The 20,382-nt window shown below is 34.0% G+C and overlaps 1 protein-coding gene and 1 long non-coding RNA gene across 13 annotated transcripts in view; one reads left to right on the top strand and one right to left on the bottom strand.

Moving 5' to 3' along the window:
* The window catches only part of LOC106092358 (uncharacterized), a 324,230-nt gene that overhangs the window by 112,410 nt on the left and 191,438 nt on the right, over positions 1-20,382 (bottom strand). The window lies entirely within an intron of this gene.
* LOC106095970 (voltage-dependent calcium channel type A subunit alpha-1) overlaps positions 1-20,382 on the top strand; it is a 296,916-nt gene that overhangs the window by 266,746 nt on the left and 9,788 nt on the right. For 11 of the 12 annotated variants that reach the window (XM_013263455.2, XM_059368089.1, XM_059368092.1 and 8 more), the window contains 2 exons: positions 13,332-13,453; positions 17,731-17,870. In XM_013263455.2, coding sequence (XP_013118909.1) covers positions 13,332-13,453; positions 17,731-17,870 — 262 coding nt within the window. Of the gene's footprint in view, positions 1-1,246; positions 1,462-6,171; positions 6,185-13,331; positions 13,454-17,730; positions 17,871-20,382 lie in introns of all 12 variants that reach the window. The other variant, XM_059368096.1, reaches the window with a different exon arrangement.

The following is a 20,382-nucleotide window of genomic DNA, read 5'->3' as shown; positions in this document are numbered from 1 at the left end:
TTGTATCAATTGTATTGATAGTGAAGCAATACCTTGAATTAATAAGAAAACAATACCGTATGGTATTTGTAATGTTTTACATCATCCATATTACGGTATTGTTAAGGTATTACTCTACTATCAATATCGTTGGTATCAATTTTTAGTTCGGTGTAACAAGGATATTAAAAAAGTTTAAATTTGTAGTATCAATTTTTCGTTCGGTTTAACAAGGATATTAAAAAAAGTTAAAATTTGTGTATGATTTCAAAACGAGTTCATTGCAGTCATTTTTGTTTTAGAGTTAGTAAACTGAAACATTGTATTTTCATTTCTCAATCACTTTTTTATAAATTGCACTTAAACACTTTTAGACGAAATCTTATAAATTTCCATAAATAAAACAACATAAATAATTTTATTGCTTGTATTAAAAAATCAAATAAAACAAAACAAATAAACAACATCAAAAATAAACTTTAGCTCAGTAATAGTCTGAAAGTAATATCAAACAAAGCTAGCTAGCTATATTAGAAATTTTAGTTTGTTGTAAACATTTTTAGAAAATTTACAGCTATAAGCAATATTCAAATTTTTTCTACTTCTTATACATTTTAAGCATATTTATACTATTTACCTAAATTTTTTACTATTTAAAAGAAAATTTACGAAAACTTTAAGAAATCATATTAATCATATTTATTTTTTCATTTCTCTTCATTCAAATGAAAACAAAAAACAAAACGTTATTTTATGTTTTTATGTTAATTGCGCTGTGAATTGTGATTGGGCGCCTATTTGAAAATTATCTCTCGAATTTTGTCTTTTCTGACAAACAAAAAAAAAAAAAAACAAACCAAAATCAACTACAATCGAAACAACATACACATTTTGTATTATAAAAACAAAATCGTTAACAAACAATTGTGTGAATTGTTTGCGTCTTAAAATCAATCAATCAATTTAAATCTCAACCACCACCAATTATCAATCAATTAATCACCCACATGGAAAATTATATTGTCATCACCAATAAATAACAACAAATACTGCACTGTACAAAAATGTCCTGTCTACTACAAACAAAAAAAATCAAACAAACAAAACTATATACACGTTTACTCAACTTGCATTGCAAATGTATTATTTTGTGTAAATAAATCTGGGAATATAATCCAACACACAAATGTCTGGGCCACGTCTATCACACAATGCGTTAATCTTTCGTTAATGATGATGGAACCCGCTATAAACACATTTTGTACAGAAGCAATCATTTTTCGATTGCCTACTCGATATGGCCGCTCATGAAAAAGGAGGATCACGCCAGGGCTCCATAAGCTACGAACCAAATGGTCACGATGCTGCCAATTCGCAAACACATTTATTGGCGAATATACATCATCCGACCAATGGTGACTCAGAACATGGCAGCTTGGCAACACTGGCCCGGCGCAGTACAATGCGAAAACGTTCCGTTAGGTAATATTTTCTGTTTTATTTTCTATTTAAATTTTGTGTTTCATTTCATTTTGCACAAAACACATGAAATTCAAAAACAAAAAAACAATGGTGAATCTGTGATAGGAAACATGAAGCTGATGTATTAACTATAAAACTATTCGTTCAGCAGGTTTCACAATCAAATTAAACATATAGAAATCAAATTGTATAGTTTCTGTAGCACAGAGCAACTAAATCGGAAAAAATGTATGTGGTATGGTCTGTGGTGCAGATCCGTTAGGACATCTTGACTATTCTTTTTTTATTTCAGTATCCCATCACTTCAGCCCAGCTGAAGAGTTATTTGGCCGTGCAATTAGTATGCCAACGCTAAATCTTGATTATTCAATATCTAGCTGAAGCAACATTTGACGATCGATGTGGAATATTACGTTGGGAAAAATCTCGAAAATTTTTTCTGACAATAATAAAATAAAATGTGACGAACATGGCTTTCACTGGAAAATGCTTATTACTCGATTATAAAATCTGCTGTTTGTAATGAAGTGGCAAACGAAAAGTGCGACAAAAAGAAGTTGTTGACCTTGGCCGTAATATTGCACAGGGGATTCATTACTGTAATTGTTTGCAAAAGATCAGTGTATGAATGGAGAGTCAACCTATATTAAAACCAGTAAGAAAAGGCAAAAGTCTAGCGGTGCCGATTTAATAATACCCTGCACCTACCCTATAAATACTAAGCAGTAGCTGTATATTTTTGTTGGACCTCGGCGGATAAATCTGAATCGATTTATATGAAATTCATCAGTAATATTGAGAGTCAAGAAAAAAATCCTTCCTACCAAATTTTAAGAGAATCGGTTAACAAATCACCATTTTATTGCATTATTACTGTAAATGGGACTAACATATATATATGGAAGCTATATCCAAATCTGAAGCGAATTCTCTGAAATTCTCCACTAATATGGAGAGTCTTAAGAAAATTTCTCCAACCAAATTTCAAGAGAATGGGTTAATAAATGACCATTTTATTGCATTATTACCGCAAATCAGACAAACATATGTATGGGAGCTATATCCAAATTTGAACCGATTTTTTCCAATTTCAATAGGCTTCATCTCTAGGCCGAAAACATGCCCGTACCAAATTTGAACACGATCGGACGAAAATTGCGACCTGTAGTTTGTACACAAATTAATATGGATAGACGGGCATAGCTAAATCTAATCAGAAAGTGATTCTGAGTCGAGCGGAATACTTATCAATGGTTCTATCTCCCTTCCTTTTGGGTGTTACAAACAAATGCACTAAGTTATAATACCCTGTACCACAGTAGTGGTGTAGGGTACATCAAGAGCGTGTATGCAGACTATTCGACTATTTATTCGATCTCCACAGCTTTTGTGTACTTTAATGCTTTCCGCATTAAAATTTCTACAGAAGTCAATAAATCTAACCATTTTTATACACTATACCACTACTGTGGTACAGGGTATTTTAACATAGTCCATTTGTTTCTAACACCGAAAAGGAAGAAAGAGACAACCCTATGTCGATCAACTAAGAATCAATCTCTGATTTGCTGTGTTTTTTTTGTCCATGTTTATTTGAGTACAAAGTACAGGTCGCAATTTTCATCCAATTGTCTTCAAATTTGGAAGAAATCGGCTCAGATTTGGATATAGCTCCCATATATATGTTATTCCGATTTGTACTTATACCGCTATAATATTTTCATTGGTCCACCTATTCTCACGAAAGTTTGCTCGAAGATTTCTCCTATGAATCTCTATATTACTGGTGGATTTTAAAAAAATCGGTTCAGGTTTAGATACAGCTCCTATATAAAGGGTGATTTTTGCTATTATCTGTTTGGCAATACAGGCTTAAACAAGTTACGCACATTTCGTGTTTTGTTTCACTGTCAAACATCTTCAGTTTGGTCTATAATTTAATCATGGATCGTCTTATAAACGGTTTATGGGCCGGTGGCATCATTGGACCGTACTTCTTCAAAGATGATGCGAATCGTAACGTAACTGTGAATAGTGAGCGCTTCTGTGAGATGATGATATGCAACTTTTTTTTGCCCAAAATGCAAGAGCTTAACATGCATGACATATGGTTTCAACAAGACGGTGCCACATGCCACAAAGCAAGCATAACAATGGACTTATTGTGAGGCGAGTTCGGTGAACATTTTATTTCACGTTCGGGACCGGTCAATTAGCCGCCTAGGACGTACGATTTTACGACTTTAGACTATTTTTTGTGGTGCTATGTCTATACAGACAAGCTCGCTTCAATTGACGCATTGAAAGAAACGGATAAAATTTATATTCATAAAGTCCACACGGCATCTATGATAAATAATCGACCGATTCGAACCACATTTGGCAAGGATATTGGAAATCACGACAGAACATCTCTTGAAAAATTTCAATAAGAATTGGAAGGAGACTCAAGAAGTAAAAATGCAAGGATATTGGAAGTCACGACAGAACATCTTTTGAAAAATTTCAGAAAATTTTAATTAGAATTGGGAGGGGGCTTAAGTAGGGTTATTCATTAAGTTAAAAACTGACTTTCTTATCAAGTCATTACAAAAGTTGTTACCATTAAAAGGCATTGAAGTAATATTTAAGGGTAATACTATCAAAGTTGAAACTGAAACGAAGAACAAGTGATATGGAATTTGAAATCATTGTGGGTAGACGCAGAAACAGCAAATATCAAAATATGGGCCCATTTGGTACATTTAAAATCGCAACCGACCTGCCCTTATAAGAAGTATTTGTGGAAAATTTCGAACACTTTGATTTACTTCTTTTAAAGTTAGAGTACTTTCGACAGACTAGACGGACGGACATGACTAAATAGACTTAGAATGTCAAGATGATCAAAAATATTTATACTTTTTGGGTCTCAGATCATTATTTTAATGAGTTATAAACGGAATGACAAAAAGGATCATGGGAAAAAAAAAGGATCATGGGGGATCATAACAAGAAATCCCACGGATTTTTTTACATGCTTGGATAAGAATTGAGCCCTCTAGAAACTCCAGAAGTATATTCGGAGATAGCTTTATATAGCAGTTATATCAGATTTTGAAGCGATTGAAACCATACTTGGTACATTTGCTGTAAATCAAAGGAAAGTCATCAAGCAAAAATTCAGCCAAATCGGATAAGAGTTGCGTCCTCTAGAGGCTCGTGATGTATATCCGAGAGATCGGTTTATATGGGAGCTAAATCACGTTTTGTATCGATTAGAACTATACTTATTACATCTGTTGGAGGTCATAGGAAAAGTTATCGTGCAAATTTTCAGTGAAATCGGGTAAAAATTGGGCTCTCGAAAGGCTCAAGAAGTAAAATCTGGAGATCAGAATAAATGGGAGTCTTACAATCCCAACTGACCTTCTAATGAGAAGTGCTTATGAAAAATTTCAGGCTCCTAGCTTTAATCCTTTGAAAGTTAGCTTGCTTTCAAAAGATGGACGGACATGGCTATTGTATTGGACCCTTTTTATGGAAAATTTTAGTTAACGTATCGTCGGTATTTCTGAAATTGTGAGACTATTTGTAAGCCTATTGAACATTTTGTCCAAAATTGGAGTATTAAGAATGTCTACCAACTTACTGCCAAAGGTTTCTAAATCTTAACCATAAACGAGTTAGATATCACGTTCTCCAAACTTGGTTGACAATAAATTGAATATGAAATTATCTGTGTGATGTGAATACGACATCACATCCGCCTATGATGCTGACGGCCTAGGTTCGAATGCTTGCGAGAATATCCGAAAAAAAATTAAAGCGATGGTTACTCCCTCCTGCTGGCGACATTTGTCAGGTACTATGCCATATAAAAACTTCTCCCCAAAGAGGTGTCGCACTACGGCACGCCGTTCGGACTCGGCTATAAAAAGGAGGCCCCTCATTATTGAGTTTAAACTTGAATCAGACAGCACTCATTGATATGTGAGAAGTTTGCCCCTGTTTGGAATATTCATGGGTAAATTTCCAATTTGAATTTGTTGGCTCGTTCTTTAAATCATGAAACGGCAAATCTTACTGAAGAGAAATGTCAAAAGAGCGTCAAAAGATGTGGCGTCGTTTGTTGCCTTATCTGCCATCTTTGTAGCGTCTTTGAAACTACTAGATCTTTGTATCGGGCTTTTGGTCTTCCCGGTATACATGTACCACCGTGACACAATATAACTTTACAAAATTCATTCATCATCATTCCAGCCATAAATCGAGTTATGTAAGTCATAGAACATTCTAGCACAGCAATTCGCTAACTTCAGTGGGAAGATTTAGCACATCTTCGTATCCGATTTTTTTTTTAGACATTCCAACTTCAAAGCAATAGTCAGAAAATAAACTATTTAAAAATCTTCGAAACAATGTTTGTGCCAATACTTGCAATATGTATGCCAGAATTGAAGTATTTTGAGAATGATTTTTGTCATTCCTGTTCCACATCACAGATTCATCATTTACAAAAAAGTATAAAAAATATTGAAAGAATTAAATAACAGTAACTTGTACTATCTATAATTTAAAGATGGTTACAAATATAAACATCACACATTCACATATATCATAAACAAAAAACAATAATTTAATTTTTGTATTTGAAAAAAAAAAGAAACTGAAACGAACAAAACATTTTTGCATCATTTAATTTCTTTTATAATTTTTCTCAATTTTCAGAAACAATAAAAAGGTGAATAAAAAAGATTGTGTTTGAAAAAAACAACAACAAAATGGTAACACGTACAACAACAATCAATTTCCAATTAACCATTAACCAAGTCCAATGAAACCCAAAAAAAAACAATACAAAATTAAGCCAAATTATTAACTTTCGCTCTAACCGTATCTAATGATAATTAGATTCAACCACAAATCCACTTCCTCTAACTCAGTCACATATATACGATATTCGTATGTGTGTATATGTAAATCCTCCCTAATATACCACCATATACTCGTATATACATATATGTAATTTTATGTGTGTGTGTGTGTACTTATAACTCAATGTGGTTTTAATATGTGTGTCCTAATTTTTTGTGTTGTAAAAAAACAAATCGTCGTCGTTGCAATGTTTTTCGTTTCAATTATCGTCTATACACTACAAAACGGTGATATTAGACGGCTATTAATTACTCTAGTGTAATTTTGCATTTTTGGTGTATAAATACTTAAAGATAAATACTAAATAGGCGTATTTATAGTACGTAAACCTCACTATAGATAGCAGGCATTGAAAAGTTTGAAGAAACTATTTCGAGTGTCTGATTAAATTGTTTTAAAATCACTTTCTTTATAGGTTAACAATTCTTAGCCGTACTTTAGATTCAAAGTAAATGATAGCAAAATAATTCTCAAAGTCATAGAACTTGGTTTTCTTTTCACCTTGATTTCCTTTTTACTACTTAGTGTAGTTTTACACATACAGAGTGTTCATCAGTTTTTCTTAAACATAGGCAAAGAAAATAAATTCAACTTCAATTGCAATTCGGCATCATCAGTAAACATAATAATCTTAAAAAGTTTTTGTGATTAAATGGATACCAAAGACATGAGTTTATAACTCCTTTAAATGTTCTCTTAAGTAAAGGATCTCTTAAGAATTTTCGCTTTTCGGCAAAAAATTTGTTTCCTTATAAAAGGGTAAAACTACATATGATATTTTCTAACGTTGATTACTATACATGATTTCTATAGCTGAAGTCAACATGTCGTCCAATAAATATCAAAAAACTGTTGTAGGTGAGCACACTGTATGATTTTTTTAGTTAGCTTAGCAAAAAAAAAAACAATCTAATGGAAATTTAATTAACCTCTGTAATTCTCTATATACTAAATTAATAAAATAACAACTTCTTAAACAACCCCTGTTTTGAATTAATGAAATAAAAACTTTTAAACCACATCAACACCCAACGCACAGTATACCCCAAATTGTTAATTGCACTACTATTGCTAACAACTTTACCTCAAAGAATTATCTTAGGTTTCTCTAAAGACATACCCACATATTCCAGTTTGCTTGTGGTTTGTAGAAAGTCCCTAGTCTCCCATGCTCGTCCGCTATGCAACTCTTTGGGAAATCTCCATGACCCAGAACCTAGAATAGGTGAATTTTAAATTGTTTCAACATCTCGATAAGAGATTCCCCATAGTGAAGGGCGACTTTTGTATTCAGAAGTACGTTCTTCAAAAATGTAATGACTTGACAGTCGGAAAAGATATTCAATTAAAACAAATGTTTATGGAAAAAGCGAATAAATTAATCTTAATTGTGCGCTTAAAAAACATGAAAATACTGCCCGAACTTTTTCACAATAATATCCAAAATACCCATTTGGTGCAAAGTTGGTTTCCAAACTTTGGATACGCTTCACCTCGGTTATATATTAAAAACCACCTTTCGTAATAATCCGGGTAAAAATGCACCATTTATGAACTCATAGCAGCTATATCGAAATATTGTCCGATTTGGACAAAACTCGGGCATCGAAGGGTGTACTACAAGTCACTTTTTAAGACGGTAAAACGAAATATTGGTTTATAAGGCAGCTATATCTAAAAATACTCCCTCCTATCACCACCCAAGGGATATGATAAGGCCTAATACGAGATCTAACAAAAAATAACCGTTATTTTAAAACTTCATGAGTTACGTATGTTCGATTTTCTAATTTTTTTGCTGTTATGTTGGTACACATATCTGTTATATATGTTGATAATATCAGCCATTTTGGATCGTCAGTTTGTTTTTTACACATAAAAAGTGGTGTTCTTCGATTTTTTACTATTCGAAAAAATGGATCACAAAAACTCTATTGATATTGGTTATACAAAAACTTTTGCATAACCAAAACGCAAGTTTCCAAAGTGTTTCGAGGATTGGAAGAAATGAAAATAATTAAAGGGGGGTAATTACTTCTATGGATTACAAACGGAAGGACGATGTTAGTATTACTTTGAAAGGGAAAGAAGTTTTAATGAATAATAAACACTTTTTGAAATAATTTCCATTGAAGAAACCGCAAATCGTTTTATAAATGCACCTTTTATGGTTCCAAGAACTTAGATCGGTATATATGATAGCTATCTTCAAATATGATGTTGAAAAGCCAAACATAGATCATTGTGCCAGACATCATCGAAATCGTATAAAAGCACACGTTTTATAGACCAAGAATTTAACAGATTAGTATAGATGGTAGCTTTGAACACGGATGTCGAAGAGACTAATACATCCCACTGTGCCCAATTTCAACGAAATCGGGTAAGAAACACTGCTTTTGTGGGCCCAAGAACTTAAATCGGGAGATCGGCATAAATGGCCCGACCTTCACCATGCTCGAAAGGAAAATAAAGGGCCCTAACACAATTCATTGTGCCAATTTCAGCGAAATTTCAGGACCTTAAATCTGCAGATCGGTATATATGGCAGCTATATCCAAATATAGACCGATCTGGGCTATATTGAATAAGGATGTCGAGTTGCCTTCCACAACTCTCAGTTCCTAATTTCAATGAAATCCAATAATGAATATGACAACAGTTCGCTGTTGTCTCGTCCCAAGGTTGATTTCCTAACTTTCACCGATATTTTGACCTTTATTTTAGACTAGCTGAACCGGGCCCGCACCACTGCTCCTTCTTGTACTTTATATGGAGCATAATTTTCCCTTGAATATTTATTTTTGACAATTAAAGAGCTTTTGGTTAAATACCATGCTACGAAAAGAGTATATCGCTTGACTAACAGATTAGCAATATAAGTTCCTTTATCTGAATCCCATATGATCTTTATCTTTAAAGTTTGGATGTAAGGTGCACTTCATTCTTATAATACTTTATTTCAGCCCGATATTCTCATAATGTCTGACACTTGGCCCTAAGAAAATATCAGCATAGTGCTCTTCTCTCAAATACCATTTATTTAAACCCCATATTTCCATTGGTTTAAGGGGAGTTTACAGGATAAGGCGTCCCCCAAACACATGGCCCGAAAATTGGTTATCAAATTCGTTTTCTAATCTCAAATATCTTTCATTTGAGCCACATATTAGCGTGATCGAAAAAAGTTTACCCTTTGGGGTGTTTTGGGGAAGGGGTGATGCCCTGATGGTCCTATATTTGGATATCAAATTCGTATTCTACTTCCAAGTACCTTTATTTAAGCCCCATATTGCGATGGTGAGTAAAAAATTGCTGTTTGTGGAATATTTTGGTAAAGGGGTAAACCCCCAAATAGAAACTAATCAATGAAAGCACTTTTCTTGACAAAAAAAAACCAAAAAGCCTGTCTTGGCCAAAATGCCAAAAAAAAATTCAAATTCGATTATGCCCGAAACCAGAAGAGGTATTTTATGCATTTCATAGAATTGATTTGCCAATTTCGTCGAGATAAATACAATCTACAAATGAATGACCTTTGAAACCCTAACACCTCAAGATTTCTGATGATGACCCCCTCTTTACAAGGGGCGGAAACGCGTCAAATCATGGATGCTGTGATTTACCTCCTGTGACTTTCTTTTCATATTGTATAAAATTTTCGATCATTAAGCTCATCTCGAAAGAGAAATTAACACATCATTATACAAATTAAGCTTGCCCTAACAGGCAAACAAAATAAGATACCCTATATTTTGTGGATTCAGTAAGTGGAATATTCCTTCCTCCCAAGAGGAATGGTGCCAACGTGGGTAATTTATATATTTTGCTGATAAGAAAAAGTCCTATCTTCGACGGATTTACGCCTAGAACACTTTCGGCAACCCACATCACTATTGTATTCGAGCAGTGCTGGGAAACTTTCGCTTAACGGCAATAGCCATGTCATCAGATGCCAAAAATTTCTGGTGATGACCCCTCTTACCAAGGGGTCGAAACGCATCAAACCATGGTTATTGTGGTCTATCTGCTGTGGCTTTACATTTCCATTGTATACAATTTTAGCCCACTTCACTGTTGTAGAGGTTCCTGAAATTTATCTCTAACAGTACCGGAAAACTTTCCCTTAACGTCAATAGCCGGCTTGTGTGTTGTATTCGTTCGATATAAGGACAACCCACCAACGGTCTTTGAAGCCTTATGATTTCTGATGATGACTTCTTTAACCAAGAGTTCGAAACCAGTTGTGGTATCTTCTCCCTTGTATTTTCTTAACTCTCAGTCCTAGCATGCTCTTGTGGCTTTCGTCTTATTGAATAAGTCTACTGCAACCCTTTCTCAGTCCAACAAGTTCATTGGATCACTATGGCACAAAATTTTAGTCGGATGAGAACAGCTTCCCCAATAAGTCATCATATCATGGAAAACAAACCAGAAAATGATTTGGGCAAATAAGCGACTAATTAGTCAAGAAATGGGCATATATTTGAACTATACCGATGCATGTACCAATTTCAAATAAGAATAATATTCGGCAAATCGCGGCCGTAACTTGAACTTGGACACACGGAGCAACAGCAAGTGCCATTACCGTTGTCTAGCGTTCGAAGTCATCAATACAACTTCCTAAAGATGCACAAATGACATGTGTATGCCATCTAAGCAAGGTAGTCGTATAGAAAATAAGTCTATCACTACACGTTTTCGCGGTATATTCGATATAAGTACGAACTAATACAATGTATGGCTCTTGAAGCCTCCACACCTAATCTGGTTGAAAAGTCTTCTAACCAAAGACGAAACGCAAATGCTTGGTGCGTTGTGATATCGGACTCAGTTTTTTTCGTTGTAAAAAACTTCGATCATTGAGCTCGTCTCGAAAGAGGAACAAACGTTTTGTGTAATAAAATGATCATTGCCCTAACAGGTAAAAAACTTGAAAAAAAACCTTTTGATCCTCTTACACAGATAAAAATAATTTTGAAAAACAACAACTTTGGCCGAAAACACAACTACGAAAGTTGTTAATTTTCCTGCAACAATTTAATTTGAACCTCAACGACACAAAGTACAAATTTGTTGTTGAAAGGCACTCATTGCCAGCCAACCTATAGCAACAACAACAACAATATATCCATAAGCGAGGCAAAAAACCATCTAACCAGCCAATGCATGTACTTTGCTTCGGGTAGTGGTGTTTTTGTTTTCTTTGTTCGGCTCGCGCTGCTTTGTCTCGTTCGTTTTACTGTTGCTCTCGGGTTTTCCTATGTCACTCTCTACTATTACCCTTAAAAACAAATTTTAATAATTTTGGTGCAGCAGAGTATTGCACTCATGATCTCATGTTTGGTAGTCTTGCACGCATCCTCTACCGACATCATCTTCTTTGTGATGAAATAAATCAATAAGTACTGCTGCACAGCAATAAGTGTCTCAATAAATTAAATAAAAAAAAAATAAAAAACCACTCTTAACATTTTTTTTTAATGTGAAATTCATTTTTTTGGCCGACTTTTCTAAAATAAGTTTAATGAAATAAATAAAATTTTTTTACCCGAACGGGGGACTCGAACCTGGGTATGCAAGACATGAATGGCATTGAAGTTTTGTGCTCTAAAATTCGCTGAGAATTTAAAGTTTCACATACAAATTTGGTAGTTGGTTTTTCTAAGAGTTACTTTTTTCTGTGTAAGTCCTCATATTATTTGCTCTCATTTCCTCGAGTTATTTCTCTTCAATAAAAAAATCTCTTGTTGCAGATATTTTTTTGTTTAAATTTTCGACTTCCAATTAAAAGTTTTTGCGGCATTTGAACTGTCATCTATCAGAAAGTTGCAAACAGGAAGTCTTCTATCACTTGTCTTTTACGCCGTTGTCCTAATTTTCGCAGATACTTTGAAAGCTCTCAGGTTTTTTTCAAAGATACACAAGTTAAATACTTTCTTAAATACAGCAATCATATAAATATGAAAAATATTTTAGATTGACCATTACTTTATGTTTAAAAATATGATAAAAAACATTTACATTTTTGCACCACATTGTACAAAAACCATTAACCATAGATTCATAAAAATTATTTTTTGTTTTTCCATCACTGTACAAAAAATTTGTATAAAAATTAAAAAAAAAAATATATTTATATATATATATATATAGAAAAAAAGGTAAGTAAAGTTTAGCTTCGCTGTAGAAAATGCTTATATGTATGCCTTTTTGTAAAAATTCTAGAAATTGTTCTCACGCTTAGTGTGATTGTAAATTAGAAAAAAAGCAAAAAAAAAGTATTAGCACTTTTTTTAAAAATATTTTTTTTATTTGTTACATGATTTTAAAATGTTCTTAAATAATTTGGATTTGCAGTTTTTTGGTTTCAATTTCTCTTTTAAGTTGATATAATTTTTAAATTGAGTTCTAAATATAGGACAAATATACAATAAAACAAAATTATAAGAATTAATTATTGTATCACCATTTAAAACAAAAGATAATTGTATTCAAATTTATTGTAACTGATATTAGCCAAGATCAAAACTAAAACGAGACGAAGAAACAAGAAAAAAAATTCATAAATCAAAATAACAACAAACTTTGAATTTGATATGAATTTTTTGCAGTAGGGTTCGTGTTTACTTATCGTATACATATATCATCTATAGTTTATATACATATTATATACTAAGTAGCGTTATTTAATGAAATGTTTTCATGTTAATGGATTTTATTAAATATTTGAACTATTAACCCTGAGTTCCTTCTCTCAATTCCTGCATTGTAATTCCATTAAGCCACAAAAACATGCTACTAGACCATTCATCCACCACCCCAAAGTTATTTTCATTTGTTAACATCTGTATTGGACTTTTACTAACAATTTAGCCAAGAACTATCCTATTAATACCCATTCTTTATGTTTCTTCCTTTGCTTAAAAATTTAATTTGCCCTTGTATAGATGTTGGAATTAAGGGATGCACCCAGGCATCCATCTCAGGAATCATTAACCGGTGCCGATGCTGGTCATTTACATCCTGGACACGCCTACCAAAATGGCCATCGAAGATCACCTAGTTTAAGGTAACCCTTCTAAATATTCCTTAATGAAATCAAATCTCTTCTGCTTACAGATTTCAAAGACTTTTCAAATAATCTACGAGCTGCTTTCTCTATATATATCTATCTCATCTCCTCCATGTCTCTATCGTCATCAGCGTATTGAAGAAAAGATCTCATGACAACTATATATCATACGAATTGATCTATCTAAGGCCGTATGACACAGGTTGTGTGAAATTTGAAAATATTTCAAAATTTTAATGTTGCGAGGGTGTATGAAAGAAAATTACCGTTTGTGAAATCTTGAAAAATGTTTGCATTTTGCATGTGTTGTCTGTCGATTCGAGTCCCCATATATTTCCCAGGTCCAATGAACTAGAAGACTTGTTATGCATACCCCAATTCAAGTTGATGCACCTTTAGTAATAAGGAAAACATTGTGGTCTTTGTGCGCACATAAAATGAAATATTGTCAATCATAAATATATCCCTTGAACGTTAAAGTTTTGCCCATTATTATTTTACTAACTTAATTGATGATAAATTCTAATGCACCTAAGTTCTATTCAATGAAAAGGTAAGGTTTTTATGTTTAAAAAATGCCTTACCAATATGATAAATCCAAAAAAGTCCATGAAAAATGGAATTCTTCAACAAGACAGAGTTAGACCCTGTAGTGAAGTGTACAGTAGACAATATTCAGCGTCTTTGCACAAACTTATACTAATGGAAGTTCATCGAAAACAAGTTAAAAATGTGTTGAGTAAAATTTAGGCCCATATACTTTGATTTTTATCTCTATAGTTCAGAGTATAAATTAAGTCATCATTGAAATTATATTAAAATCGGTAAAAACTACGAATCTCGTAGGGTCACGAAACTAAAGAAGGAAATTGAATACTTTATGTACAAATAAGGAAAGAAAAAAGTTCGAGAGGAGCCTACTATGTAATACCCTCCACTATCGAACTAAGCAACTATTTTAAGGTAAATTTTTGAGAATATAAAATGGATGATATAAAGGTGGATTTTTTAAAAAGCCATAAGAAAGTTTTCAAAAAAAAATCGATGTCGTCAGCATAGGAGAGCATGTTTTCTTGGGAGTAGAGTGTCATACCTATTCCCACCTGAATCTCGTATAGTCCCCAGCAGAATATTAAGAGATCAAACGGTTGGCTGCCTCTCTGGGTGACACCTCGTTTCGTATTGAACTGTTCGGAGAGGTTATTTCCTATTTTAATTGCTGACGTACATCAGTGGCCGTCATTCGGCAGAGTTTTATCAATTTCGCAAGAATACCAGACATGGTTTGAAATACGTTTGAACGTATAGGACTGTCGAAAGCGGCTTTGTAAGAGATGGTGCGAGTCGACCTATCATTCTACATTCTTTAGGTGGATAAACCAGGACTACAACCGCAGTTATAGGGTTCCATTATCATGTTTACTTTAGATTAATCTTGTGTATGTATATAACATTGTGAGTTTCCAATCATTGGGTATGCGTTCTTCTTCCTTAACACCGTGTCGCCTCCGTCCTAAAGCAGTCCAGCAGACAACCTAACTGCTCCTACTGCCTTATTATACCCTCCACCACAGGATGGGGGTAAATGAGTTTCGCCATTCCATTTGTAGCACCTCAAAATATTGGATATAGAAATTGTTAATCGCCATGACATTTCAAGTCGACCTAGCCATGTCCGTCCGTATGTCTGTCTGTCGAAAGTATGCTATCTTTCGAAGGAGTAAAGATATACGCTTGAAATTTTGCACAAATAATTCTTATTAGTGTAGGTGGTTTGGGATTGTAAGTGGGCTATATCGGTCCATGTTTTGATATAGCTGCTATATAAACCGATCCCGGATCTTGACCTCTACAGCCTTTAAAGGGCGCAATTCTTACACGATTTGCCTGAAATTTTGCACAAGGTGTTTCGTTATGATATCCAACCAATTATTATCCGATTTGGCTGAAATATTGCATAATTGTTTTGTTTTGTCTTGCAACAACTATGCCAAGTACAACGGCTTCTCCTATGACCTTCAACATAGGAGTCAAATATAGCCTGCATTAGTCTAGCATGATGCAGCTCCCATATGAACCTATCTCCAGATTTGACTTCTCGAGACCCTAAAGGATGAAATTCTTATCCGAATTGGCTGAAGTTTTACACTATGACTTCTACAATGATCTTCAACATTCAATTCATTTATGCTCCCAACCGGACTATACTTGACATAGCTTCAATAGCATAGCAATTCTAATCCATTATCCTTTGTTTGCTTAAAGAGTTTTACCGGGCAAAGAACCAGACAACTGCGAGGAGTATATATAAAATTCGGCCCGGCCGAATTTAGCACGTTTTTACTTTTTTTGAGTGGGGTTACTGTTCCGTGGGCCTGGTTCTGACTAGGTGGGACACATTCTATACCACTTCAGAGCCAATCTCATCAGGTTCTCATCAATGCTATTATGGGATACCAGAAAATAGGATAAGTGTTCTTTCCATATCCTTAGCACACTATCAATATCTGTTACCAGATTTCCGTCTTTGTCTCCGCAGGAGAATGTGTCATCAGTTTGATGTTTAATTCTCTGCTTCTCCACATCTCTATCAGATAATTTTTCTTTTCTTTCCTTCGCCTGGAGTTTTGCTACTGACTGTATAGTTGCCCTATATGCCGCAATCATTGCTTCAGTAGATTTTTGACACTGCTGGTTGCACCATTAGTACCTTGGGGGAGGCTTTTGGTACCCAAGAACGTGCACCATTTCCTTTTGCTTCTACTGGATAAGATGCTTCTCGTTTCATCTTTTCTCTACTTCGCCCGGCGCGTTGCTACCGACTGTATGGTTGCCCTATATGCGCATTCAGGTCTTCAGTAGATTTGCTGTACCATTAGTAAATCGGGGGAGGCTTTAGATACCCAAGTACGGATATTGCTTATCTTACCATCGAGTGGGCAATAGTTTGCCATTACGCTGCTATACTGTCGAGACAAGGAATGCTTTCTTCAAGCAATTGGGTCAGCCGAGTGGAGAACGACGTCAAATTTCCACGCAGTTTCAGGTCGTAGTTTTTTTGCTACGCTTAGAAGAGAGCCAATCTTTGTGGGCGTGTGAATCCTTCGATGTTTGAATTTAGTGCTGCTAACTACCATATTCTATGCTGCTGCGATGTCTATTAACCTCAATACATTATCGGAATTTTCCTCGTGTACAATAATAGAAATTTTCCGACCAAAGATAGTTTCCTTCCCTATTTTCGCAACAAAATCTACCAGAACGATTTAAATATCATTTTCCTACACACTCTAAGCACTGTGTCGTCATCTTTCCCAAGTACCCATGCCACGGAACCATATAACATCACGGGTAGTATCAGTGTCTTGTATAGTGTTATTTTCGTTTGTCGAGTGCTGGCTTTGCTCCTCCGCTGCTTTCTCAATCCAATCGTTTTATTTAATAGTTGGTGTTATTTGCTTCATTCACGGCAGTGCCGGAGTAGATAAACTGTACAGAAAAAGATTTTTGTCCAGATTTTCATATATAACTCAACAACATTTTTCAACAATATTTCTAAAATGCAACAACACCTTGCGATCATATGCATTTTCTATAGCATTTCATTTAAAAAGGTATTTCTTCCATATAGCTTCGCAGATGATTCTGGCTTGTAAGATAATTTCTATATGAAAGAAAAAAGTTTAATTATTCTTAACAATATTGGAATAGAAAATGGTCAGTTTCAAATCGCTTGCTGGTGCAGAGAACAGCACGATTTGGAAAACAAATAAAAATGTACACCAATTTTTTTCAAAAAAAATTTAGAAGTGATCTTTGTGAGAGCATAAGATTCTAAGGAATTTTGAAATATTTTCATACATCAAAAAATTCAACGAAAATGTTTTACTTTTATCATTATTTAAACAACTAATTAAATACTGAATAAGATGATAACATGAGATCTTTTCTTTGGCACTCAATTGAGTTCATTCAACGTCTTTCTTTCAATCTTCCATCAAATTCATCTTCAATTCGATCTTCTATCGCCTTTACGTGTATATAAATATTATACAAATCTAATTTTGAAGCCAAAACGCCAAAATGCTTAAACATCTTCTTCAATTACGCAAACGCCTAACGAATGAGATGTGGTATACCAAAGATCTAGGATTTAGGAACTTTGTTTAACTATCAGTGTCCAGAATCGGAGATCATTGGTATCCCCCTCTCAATGCTATGCTGTATAACCTGTGGACACTGTGAATTCATTGAATCAATCTTCTCTTTTATAGATCACCAAGTCCTCGACGGCGTGGCCATCCATACACACATCATGATATTGGGTTCTCTGATACTGTATCTAATGTGGTGGAGATGGTCAAGGAAACCCGTCATCCAAGAGGATATGGTCATCATGCGCGTTATCCAAGAGGTATTTATTTATTACCATACAACTTTTATATTATCTTGCTTTACAACTATACAAAATCCCCTTTTTCTCAAAACTTTTTAAGTATTTCTTTACTATTATTGTTATTATTTTTGTTTTATAAAAATAATTAATTATGTACTATTATTATTATTATTTCAACTTTCTTCAAAGCTTCTTATGATCAAAAATAAACAACTATACAAAATACAGAATTTTCTTAATACTATATCATTTATTTTATTCAATCTTTATTTTCTAAGGCATGTTTATTGTAATTATATTTTTCATACTCTTTCTTTGTTTTGTAAGTTATTCTACCCCATTTGATTTCTATTTGACAAAGTAAAAAAAATACGGAAAAATACAAAGAAAACCAAATGAAAATATCAACACACAAATAAACAAAAAGAAATTATTGGAAAAACAATTGAAATGAAACAATTGCATGACACTGTTTAAATGTTGTCTGTTGTTGTAAAGCAACAAAGAAACAAACAAACAAAAAAAGAACACAACAAAATTAAAACAAATACATCCATCATACTTGGGAGCAAAAGTGTCAATATAAATTGTTGTTGTAATTGTATATTTGAAAACATCCGGAAACACGGCTCACAGCTAGACAAAAAAGCAACAAACAAATACTTCTACTTCTGCAGCACAATACAATCATATTTTTCTTTAAATTTCGACAAACACAAAATTGCATATTTTATGTTCTTTTCTTATGAAAGACTTTTCTAATCGTTGTGTTTGTGTTTTCGATTTCTTTGAAATTAAGGTTTATATGAAAAAAACTTCAACGCAACGAAGTCATGTCGCATATCTGAAACATATTAATTATGAAATTGAACTAAATTACCTTGAGAACATTAATTAGACATATAAAAAAATTTCACATATCAAGTGCAGTGTTTTTTAATCCTCCTCATGAGGGGAAAATGTTAATGATAACATTTTGAATTGTATACCCCTTAAGATTGATATTAAAATATGATAAAAATTATTATAGTAGTGTCTGAGAATGATATTAAAAATTCAGTAAAGTATCTAAAGGATAATCCACACTGAGATTGTCACGGCATAAAACTCAAATGGTCTAGTCTAAAACAGGCGATACCCTTATCTCTGGATATCAACATTCTCAGTTTGGGAAAGTCACTAACCATGGCAGATGTTTTCAGGGTATGACTGAATAGATACTGACAAATACTGTGCTAAATATTTGCGATTTCGGGTCATAGCGACACCGAGAGAATTTAAAAGCCGACTAAAATTTAACTCTGGAAAGAAATTGATAAACTGATGGTGTCCAAATGTTTGATTAGTTTCAAGTGAAAGTCTTTTTCTAAGCAGTCTCATCGTAATAGTGACAAACCAATTTCCACAAGTAAAATATGAACTTTGAGCATAGAAACTAAAAAATTGGGTCATTGAAAAAAACCCATGCTTCCTCATCCTTCTATAGAAGAGGCTCCAAAAACTAAAACTCTTTTTTACATTATTGTCATACTCTAAAGACACAATATTATTAAAAGTTAAAGGAACTTAACTTAGGTTAGGTGATTGTCTTTTTCTAAGCAGACTTATCGCAAAAGTGGCGGACCAATTTCCACAAATAAAATATGAACTTTGAGCATAGGCACTAAAAAATTGGTCATTGAAAAAAACCCATGCTTCCTCCTCTTTCGAAAGAAGAGGCCCAAAAATAAAAAGTTTTTTTTTTAATTTCTGTCATATTCTTTTTAAATACACATCATGTGAACACAGAAAAATGAGGTGAACTTAAACTAGGTTAGGTAAGGTTGAAAGGAGGGTGGGAATATTAATGCGCCCATGCTACTAAGGACATACTCCTAATCCAGTAACCGTCTTGTTGTGAGCTCAAAATGCTAAAAAGTAACCTCGAAAAAGAAAATCTAAGTTAGCAATTCATTGCTACTTACAAAATCCTTAATTGTCATTCATATCACGCCCCTTAGTTGGTTCATGTCAGGTATTGTGTCCCCAACTAGGTTAGGTTGAAGAGGGTGCAAGTATTAATCCGCCCCATGCCTCCGTGGGCATACACCTAAGCCAATAATCGGCTTGTTGTGCACTCTAAAAACTAAGAAGTAACCTCGAAATAGAAAATTTCAGTTAGGAATTCCGTCCTTCTTACAAAATCCTTCATTGCTTTCCATACCACGCCCCTTAGTTGGTTCATGTTAGTTATTGTGTCCCCACCCAAGTGCCAATGTAATGTAAAATGTAAAAATAGTGGCCAGATAGTCGGCCGGAATTATTTCATCAGGTCCGGGAGACTTTAATGGTTGGAAGCTTCCAAGGCTTCCTTTACCATGAATTCTGTAGTGATAAGTCTACAATCAACCTCATTAATCCAAGATTCCGATGTCTCCGTGAGTCCCTTCGTATCCCCAAGAAAATGCGTTTTCACCACAAGCCTCGGCGTTTCTTCCGTTGACTTCGCTCTCACTCCCATGACGTCTACTAACGTTTCAGTTTGGGCATG

Source organism: Stomoxys calcitrans, chromosome 4 (assembly GCF_963082655.1).
Source record: "Stomoxys calcitrans chromosome 4, idStoCalc2.1, whole genome shotgun sequence".
Classification (NCBI taxonomy): Eukaryota; Metazoa; Arthropoda; class Insecta; order Diptera; family Muscidae; genus Stomoxys; species Stomoxys calcitrans.
The sequence above is the reverse complement of the archived record's forward strand: the minus strand, read 5'-3'. Positions and strand labels throughout refer to the sequence as shown.